At 41.0% G+C, this 9,846-nt stretch overlaps 1 protein-coding gene across 10 annotated transcripts in view; it reads left to right on the top strand.

The window, feature by feature from the left end:
* RFX3 (regulatory factor X3) overlaps positions 1 to 7,744 on the top strand; it is a 299,217-nt gene extending 291,473 nt beyond the window's left edge. For all 10 annotated transcript variants that reach the window (XM_040449451.1, XM_040449449.1, XM_040449453.1 and 7 more), the window contains one exon: positions 661 to 7,744. In XM_040449451.1, the coding sequence (XP_040305385.1) occupies positions 661 to 899 (239 nt within the window). In that variant the 3' untranslated portion in view covers positions 900 to 7,744. The remainder of the gene's footprint in view (positions 1 to 660) is intronic.
* Positions 7,745 to 9,846: the final 2,102 nt, after the last annotated feature.

The raw sequence follows: 9,846 nt of genomic DNA, 5'->3' as shown, positions 1-9,846 counted from the left end.
AGCCAGGGAAGGGCAGAGGGAGAGAGAGAGAGAGAATAGAGAATCCCAAGTGGGCTCCATGCCTGACAAGGGGCTCGATCTCACGACTGTGATCATGACCTTGGCCAAAATCAAGAGTTGGACATTCAACCGACTGAGCCACCCGGGCGCCCCAGTCGTTATATTCTTTTGCAAATCAGCAGAGGTCTCACCTACATTCACATGCACCCAGATGAAATTTACCCCTAGTGTAGATTTCAGAGGAGACTGAGAGTGTTGTGCCTTCCGACCTTTCTTCAGTTAAGCATTTCTCAGCTGGATAGATTCCCCCAAAGCCAGCACAGTGTACCGAAGTGACTACTTTAGGGTCGCTCAGATGAGGCCAACTACTTAGCACAAAGACTTCAGGAAATCCTGGAGGTCTTCCTGAAAGAACTCTTAAAGGTACCAACCACAAACCAGCCAAAAGTAAGTTACTTCTGCTGTGTGTGAAAGAACAGTGGATGCCCTAAGAGAGTGTGGATACAAATGAAATCCGCTGGCCGCAAACCCACGACCCCGTCCCCTGAGAATCGCCCACCAGTTGCTCTCTTCACATGCCGTGGAGGAATTTCCAAAGCCCGTGTTGATTGCTGTTTCCGGGTTTGTCTTCCGGTAACGGTCTTGGTGTTGTTTGTGCAGATGAAGGCAGCGAAGTGGAAAGTGAAATGGACGAAGAACTGGACGACTCTTCGGAGCCCCAAGCCAAAAGGGAGAAAACCGAGCTGAACCAGGCGTTTCAAGTGGGTTGTATGCAGCCCGTTCTCGAGAGCGGCGTGCAGCCCAGTCTCCTGAATCCAATTCACAGCGAGCACATCGTCACAAGTAGTCAGACTATCAGACAGTGCAGCGCCACGGGAAACACCTACACTGCGGTCTAAAGAATATTAAAGCGTATTTTTCCAGCTAACGTTACCCCTGTTGATATATTGGGCTTAAGGTGAAATTTTAATAAGCCTGAAGGTCGACTGTTGTCAAATTCTATCTGTGCTGAACATTACCTTTTTGGAGTTGTGAAATGGAATGGATGTATGTATTTTGCCAGGTGTTTTTTTTTTGTTGTTGTTGTTGTTGTTTTTTTAACGTAAAAAAAAATCATTTGCCTCTTAATAAGTTGTTCTTTTTTTTCCTTTAGTTTCAGGTGTCAAGAAGGATTTTTACCACACCTAATGCCAATGTGTTCGTTTTCTTATAATTAAAAAGTGATTTACATTTTTTTGTAGCTTAAAATATTTGATTGTTGATTGTTAGTCTTGGTGTATGATTTCACGTGTGAGTTTTTAATTAGATGCACTTCTGTGAAATATCAAAAGAAATGAATTCCTTTGATTTACACTGGAGGCATGCCCATTTGGCAGCAGATGCATTGAATTTGCTTTTGAAAGGTGCTTTTCATTGGACGGAACCACAAGACACGATTTCGGTAACTCTTTGGTACGGAGAGAGAATACAGAGCATTTTTATCATGGCGCTAGAGGGTTGGGAAGGTCATCTGTTTTTCTCCGGAGAAAAAACCTGGAGCTAGTGCATTTATCTGTTCAGAGTAAATGACAGACCTGCAAGAGATTATGCTAATATGTACATAATTTGTGTACATAATTATTAAACCCTATTAACGCAAGCTTCCGTTAAACATTGCATTTTAACCGTTATTTGCATACCGATTCCTCTGTTTAAAGACTACTGATTCTGTATTTGGGACCACTGCACAGACGCATTCTGCTGTTGAGCGGGGCTGTTATAGTTAGATACTGAAGCTGAAAAAAAAAAAATGACTTGACTTTTTTTGTGTTTCGTTTTGTTTCGTTTTGTTTTTAAGTGTACATGCTACTTATGCTGAACTGGACATACAGGAAACCATTCCATTTGGATGACTTTCTTTTATTCCAGGTCTTTTTCCTAATAGTAGTTCCCTCTGCTGCTATTATAAAAGAAAATTTATAGAACGCAAGGAATGTAGCAACCTGCATATCGTTATTTCCTTCAAATCTATTTCCTGGTTTCTAAAGGGTGTGGATTTTAAATTGTAAACACAACCTGAGGGCAGTATAGCTGGCTCACCACACTGTTGCTTTATCCCCATTTCTGTAGGATTTGGATAGGTGGCTGGATGGACCAGTGCCATTGAAGAATGTACATCAGGGATCATCGTACCTCGGCTATTACATGGTGCCTTAAAACAGAACTGAAGTTAAGGTTTTAGTAAGGCTTATTTTGTTCATGTGAATTCCTCCGCAATCCATTTGACAAGGTGTGCCTGTCCCTTTCCGATTCCCGAAGTGAGGACAGGTTACGCGCTCTTCAAAGGAAATGTAGGGCGAACAAAGCAAAGCAAAAAGACGAAAACTCAATTCCCCTCTTGGAGTGACCGCGGACGTACTTTTTGTTCGTAGAGCTGACTATGACTCGATTACCCATCAGATTGCTTAAGGGCGTGGAACAGCGGACTGGTTTTTAATTACCAACTTGTCGCGTACCATCACAGGTGTTTCAGACCATTTGTATCTAGTTCTCATGTAAGAAAGTTGACGAAATAAGCAGGGACTTATCGAAGTGCATCTTGTCGGTCTAAATGTTTGTGTCTGCCTCTTGGTGTCTGTGTGTCCATGGCATACACACGTGCCCGCGGGCGGGAGTCAGCTGCAAAGTCAGGTGAGGTCCTAGACGGGACCCACCCCCCATCCATCCTTATGTTAATTTACATGAAAGCCAAGGTTCTTTTAAACACTCGAGTTATTAACAACCGCCACACACACAAAAAACAAAAACAGGCACAGCCATTCATTTTAATCGTTTTTAGAAAGCTGATCAGCAAAAATAATACATAAACACAAAGCCCCCTCCCCCCCCCAAAAAAAAGAAAGGGAAAGCACACATGATTTACAGATTGTTAATGAGGCCTGTCTCAAACTCAAGATGTTTGTCTTTCCGGTTTTCCTGGGGTGGGCGAGAGGGCTTGGAAAGAGGGGGATGAGCCAGTCCGTAAAGTGAAAAATACCAAATGGCGTATCGGGTACCACGCGGTGTGTTTTCCCTCCGGTGGCCCGATTGCCTCACACTATTCACGTAACAAAGATCAACAGAGTTTCTGAAGTCAGCTTGAAACGTTTCAGATGTAATTTTATATGACTCAACTCAGGCATCTCTTTGGAAAGTCTTCACGAGCATTCGACCATCACCTCACCCAAGTATCACTTGAGTGGCCCTCCCCCTCATTCTTCTCCCCAAAAGAGGTGATGGGTTGGTACCATCACACGCACAAAAAAGGCAAACACACAGAACACCTTCACCACGAAAACCCCGCACGTCTAGCTCCTCGTGCGTTGGGGAACGTTTACAGGTGGAATTAGTTCGAACCACAAGACGAAAAAGAACCCCCCCCTCATTTCAACTCTCCTTTCTGAGACGCTTCTTCGCTTTCCTCTCCCCCGCCCACCAGCCCCAGAACTGTGTTCCATCTGTATCGGACCAAACGTTTTTGCTGCTTTCGTCTTGTTTCTTGGACGATTTTAAATGTATCTATTATCACTGTTTAACGTTGGGTATGTTTGTATCATTAGAGGGATCTGATCCTAATGGGCAGAGTTCGATGGATGAAAGGTAGGGATTGGGGAGCCTCCAGGATTCAACATTTTTTCTAGGTGTTCGTGGTTTGCATGAACCATTCTCACTTTTCAGCCTGACTCGCTAAACACGTTCTGGGCTCCTTTGTGAACACGGGAGCATTCATCTGTGACAAGGGCAGATAGTTTTGACCAACAGACAAAAGCGCGTCTTCATTCTTTGCTACTTCTGGCGATCTGTCGTCCACAGTAAGATAGGACACACCCCTAGTCAGACACAGACATCTCAGCCAATCTTGACTTGGCCTCGTGAGGTATATTAGAAAACTCAGACCTCACCCTTTGTACGTCTGAGGAGAGTCGAACGATCCCAAGTATTGCTTTGATTTGACATTTCATTTTCTTTTCTCTCATTCATTGAAACTGTGACTTTTCTACGTAACCGTGACACTAAGACTCTCAGAGTAGATGTATTGACAAGTGACAAGTCTACACTTTAAGGACTTCTTGACATTTCTTGACGTTGTAATCAAACCACTAGTCATGGAAACTATCTACACAGACCAAGTGCTACACTTTCAGCGACGAAAACGTAAGGAAGGCATGTTGGCTGTTTTTAAGTTTTAGAAAAGATACTTCCGTATAAGAGGATTGCGTCTCGTGGGTATGGTTTGACCTTCACATACATACTTTGAGAACCATACCTGGAAGATTTACGTTTCATGAAGCCAGTGAACAATGGGGTGAAATGGGGGGACCATCTCCTCGGAACACAGGGCCCAACTTTAAAATTTTTCTTTGGATATCAAATGGCTGGTCACTTTTTCAGGATTCTCATCCAGACCATGTTTGGACTGACTACTTTAAGTCTTACTGCCTTTTCAGAAATCTGCTTTCCTTTTTGTGCTTTTTCTTGTACTGTATAGGACGGTTCACGCACCTCTCTTTAGATGGTGTACTTTAAAAAAACAAAAGCAAATTTGAGAAAATGGTTTTAACACTGCATACCTAAAATTAGTCGCGTGCAACGTTGACTGCCTTTGATTTGTAGTGGGTGAGTAAAAATGAACACATTTCTCGTGGAATAACGCTGTCAGAGTCATCCGGGAATGACTACGGTTTCATTACTGTAATCATGAACCTTTTTACATGAATGCACTCTCTCGAAGTGCTAAACGTGATGCATTTTCAAATTGGAAAAAATTCTTCAGATGATATATTTGAGATGTCTAAAACGATGCTGTGCTTGAGACATTAGTGTAAAAGGGGGGAAAAAAAGAGTGTCACGGTGATGTTGGCCCTCCCTGGGTGGACACAAGTAGAAAGTAAACAACTTTGGCAAACCGCCTTCCTGTACGATTTGAGGCAGTAGTTATATACAGCAAATTGACCTTCGTTATAACCTTCTCTCCCCCAAATTCTTGGTGAGAAAACCACTCGCAAAAAAATCGAAATCCGAACTGACGATCTCTATGAATCACAGCAGAACATGGGGGAGAGGGGTTGACATGCAGTGCTATGAAAATTGGGCTTGTCACTCGATCAGATCAACCTCCATGTATATGGTTAGAACAAATCAATGAATGGAATCCTAGTATTTCTGCAAGTTTGGTGATTTAAAAAAAAAAAAAAACTGGAATAGAAGCATTAATTCAGTGCTTAGTTCTAGTATTAGAAAACCCCTTTGATGTAATGCCTTGTATTAACCCTTTGAGCATTGTAAGATATACAATGGGGGACAAAAGCCTTTCAGATCATTTATTTAGAGTTAGACCGGTAAAATATACTCTATATCCAAATGTCTAATTATGCTGTTTTTTTAAAGGGGGGGAGGGGGAGGAAGAGAAAGTGTTTCCATGCTGAACACTTGCATTTTATATACAACTCTTAATTTTCTTCTTCAAGAGGGCTTGATATATTTATTCCCAAATATTCACTGCCATCTAAGTAAGTGTACTGTTTACAGAAAAAAAAAAAAATCAACTTTTCTAGCATCACATCATGACTCTAGAAAAGGAGAACAGATACATGGGCCTGTAGACCTATGTCCTAACTGATCTCTGCACATCGAAAAGTACCTAGATTGCCTTTAAAAGGTATGATAAAGAAAGGGTTACGTTTCTTTACTTTTTTGTTTTTTTCTTTCCCCAAACAAAACAAAAAGATCGCGTTAATTTAGCTTTAGGAAGTACAATTGTTAAGCGAAGCCTTAGGAAGAAATGAGTTCGAGTGGGTGAAGCAAAGCTGAACTCTTCGGGGGCAGGTAAGCTATTTGGAGTTAGAGCTCTCATAAAACAGCATTTTGGGACTTTCACACAGGGCCTATCTTTATCTGTGCTCCAAAACCTTTAACACTTTGTCCAAAACAGTAGACATAGATAGAATGGAGAGCAAAGCACTTGATTTTCAGCTCCTCTGTCGGGAGGGGCCGTGGCGACTGCTTCCGAGATCTGTAAATGCCAGTCTGCCTCCAGAGTTGCCGACTTCGTTCACGGGCCGCTCTGCGTGCACTCGGTCCCCCCCTGTCCCCTGCGCGACGGAGCCTGAGAGCGGTGTCGTCTGCAGATGTGCGCGGCGGCCCCGGCCGGGCGCACGGCAGAGTGTGACCTATTCCGATGTCTGGGGAAGGGACATCCGTAGCTTAGTGCAAGTCTGCCGTGAACATGGCTTTTTTTAGACGGCGTAGGAAGTCAAACCATGCAAATTACTCATGTGTTAACATGCAATACTCAAAGGGTTTTAATTTAACTCTCTTCTTTTGGATTCTTCATGATGATTTACTGTAAATGCTTCTCAGTTTGCATGCTCTGATCATTGCTGCTAGTGATTTTATGTGCCAGTACACCTGAGTTTAGTTTACCAACTTTACTTAAATAGTAAAAGCCACTTACAAAGTGACTGCCTAGGATTTCTTTTTTTCCTTTGGAGTAATCGGTAATCCGTCTTATTTTCAGAACTGTGTTTTGTCTCTTACTTGGTTCCGGTGTTTGATTCTTTTCACCCCCTCCCTTCTTTCCTTTGTTTTTTAAATAAATTACGATGTTGGGATTGGAAGCCCTGAGTAATGAAATCTTTGGTAAGAATTGTTGCGTAGGCTCAATAATGAGAACGACAAATCACTGTCAGAAGAATTTTGATTCCGGGGGAGGAAGGAGAAAAACAAAAACTCCCACTGACTGTTGATAACTGAGTAAATTTTTCCTTCAACGAATTAATAGTTTTGAACGAACGATTGCCTTGTTTTAACCTGCTAAACACAATTTTAAATGACCCAATAAAGGAGGTATTGAATTTTATTCGTTTGAAAAGTATCTTTTGTACCAAAGCAAATTTTTTTCTCTACTCATCTCCATCATCAATTGGGACCCTATGGTGGTGACCAACGCGTTGTGAGTGCCTTGAGAAAACTTGGAAATTTGTGCCTGGGGTGGTAAACTTTTAATTAGGTTAATTGTAGTGCTTACCAATCAGTAATTCTACTATCACTCAGGGCTTTCGTACCTTCTAGGTAAAACTTCTTTCATTGTGTTTTTTTTAAAATACTGTATTTTTTTTAAGTGCCATCATTTAAACTTCACTTAGTAAGTGGCAGATTACATTATTCAGTCCCACAAGCACAGAAACATAGTAACACTAGGAGATATTTGAACATTTATTTTACAATCGACTGAATATATTATGTAAATGAGGTAAGCAACTTTTGTAGAGATTGTATGTGTGAGATAATGTAATGTTCTTTTCCAGTTTTTGGACTCCAGTTGAATAAACTTTTTAATTATTTAAAAACATCCTTACCGAATAACATGTGATGGTTTTTTGTATAATGTATTTGATTTTGTAAATACGTATTTCCTGATGTGATTTTTGTGAGAAATGCTAAATCTTTTAGTATATCATGTCCTCTCAAAATTGGCAGGAGTTAAATAATAGTTTGTGGGCGATTTGTATTGTGTACTGTACAATAACTGGGGAACTTTTATAATTATAAAAATATATATTAACTTTTAGTGTGTTGTTTAAACAAATGACTGGAACATACTAAAGATATTAGTAGGATTTTTCTGAATATTTCAGACTTGAACTCAGGCTAGCTTTCTTGTGTTTTTCAAAACAAAATGGTGTCTTGTCTTTTAAAATCAATAAATTTGTTTCCTTGTTACAAATACATTTGAAATGCCTTGATTTCCACCCCGCCTGCAAATGATTGCCACGAAGCTTGCCTGCTTCATCTAGAAGGTAGCCTCTGTGTCATCGACTAGCTTAGAAACAAAATTAAGTTGTTTGCCGTTTTTGTGTCAAATGAAATTAGCAATATTTACACATGAACAGCGCAAAAAGAGAAAACAGAATTATAAGCCCAGCAGGGTACAAATCTTACCCTCAAAGAAAATTAGTGATTGAGTGCCATTTAATTTCAGAAGCTGTCAACATTTCCATTGTAAGTCCAGATTTTTGGATGTTCATAATGTGTTTGTTTTATGTCACTTCACATTGATATTTGGCACCCAAGTTCCTTGCTTAGATTGAAATAGCTTATCAAAATGCATCTTAACACGCTTAAAAAGATGCCCTACCCCCATTTTGTTCTCCTTTGGATTACACGGTTACATACAGAAAGATTTATTCTTTTTAGGGTATATTACTGTGAGTTTTGACAGAGACAGGCATGTAACTGCCACCACAATCAAGTTTAAAACATTTTTATCTCCCCTTGCAAACATTTTTTTAACCAGAGCGTGTGTGTGGATAGGGCCCCCTCCTGGAATACGAAATGCCCAATTTGTTTTGATTTTTTTTTTTTTTTTAAAGCTAGACAGGCAAGGGGCGCCCGAGGGGCTCAGTCAGTTGAGCATCTGACTCTTGAATTCAGCTCTCAGGTCATGCATGATCCCAGGGTCATAAGATCGAGCTCCGCACGGAGCCTCAGCATGGAGCCTGCTTAAATTCTCTCACCCTCTTTCTTTCCCTGCCTTTCTTTCTTTCTCTGTCTCTCTCTGTCTCTCTCTCTCTCTCTCTCTCTCTCTCAAAAAAAAAAAAAAAAGGAAAAGAGAAAAATGCAAGACACAAAACAGCCTTTGGGAAATCAGCGTGATGTTTTCAAGTCATAGTACAAAGTTACTTCTAAACCAAAAATACTGACATCTTAGCCCACAGAAGCACCAAAATCATTCTGATATGGACATTTAATCCAGTAACACAGAAATGTACCAAATGACATTACTTAAGCACATGAGAGAAAGGCAGACAGAATTGTAGCCCGTGTGAGAGACACTACTATGCTAGGAAGAAAATGGATCTGACCCCTTTGGGCCTTTTTGCGTTGCATAAACACTTGTGAAATATTGGGAACTTTTGTGCGAAAAGTCGAGTTCCCACTTGCTAGCCTTATTTTTCTACTTGGTTTCTCTCAAAACTCTGAGGTCTTTCAAATATATCCGGTAATGACTGCACGTCCTTTGGTTACAATATTCTTCCCACCAGAGGTCTTTTAATAGTTCTTCCTTCTCTTTTGGAACTTGGACATTTCAAGACTTGAACTCAGCCTGAGAAATATCACTGGTTTTCATTAGCGGATTCAATTCAACCCACCCAATATTTTCCTTCCATTATGGTCTAAAAGTAATGTGTGTAGAAATTTGCCATTCATCATTTGGCTGAAGCACAGATTATTTTCCATGGAACACCAAAATGAATAACATGGCTGCCATATTGCGGAGGATAATATTTGAAATCAGGGGAAGGGAGGAGGAGGACACTCTCACTCTGGCCTGCTTCCTTCTGAAGCCACCTCTGGACCAGGAGGAGGAGTCTGCTTCCCCTTACAGGGACTGGATGTCCGAGCGCTTAGACTGATGGACCTTACGCATAGCTTAGACGTAGCTTCCCAATCCTGATGGGACCTGGTTTTCATTGCCTCCTGCTGGCCCTAAGATTAAAAAGTATCCCATGTGTGCCTGGGCAGATGGGAAGCTGTGTCCGAGTTGTCTGAACACAAATATATTTGGAATTAAAGTAAATATGAGTTGACTGTTAGTGCAATTAAAAGGAAAAGGTTGTCAAGCAGGATTCTTTTAAAGAGAACTCTTATACTGTGTACAAGAAAAAGGGCTCCCAGAGGTTGGAAGCAAAAAAGAGGGAAAGAAAAAAAAATGGAAACTCTATGGAATAATTAGTAATAAATCTGATAGAAGAGGTGAAACACAGGTACACTAAAAACTACAAAACATGGGGGCGCCTGGGTGGCGCAGTCGGTTAAGCGTCCGAC

The sequence above is a fragment of the Herpailurus yagouaroundi genome, unplaced genomic scaffold (assembly GCF_014898765.1).
Source record: "Herpailurus yagouaroundi ecotype Mexico unplaced genomic scaffold, PumYag 199, whole genome shotgun sequence".
Classification (NCBI taxonomy): Eukaryota; Metazoa; Chordata; class Mammalia; order Carnivora; family Felidae; genus Herpailurus; species Herpailurus yagouaroundi.
This window is presented reverse-complemented; position numbering and strand designations above follow the sequence as displayed.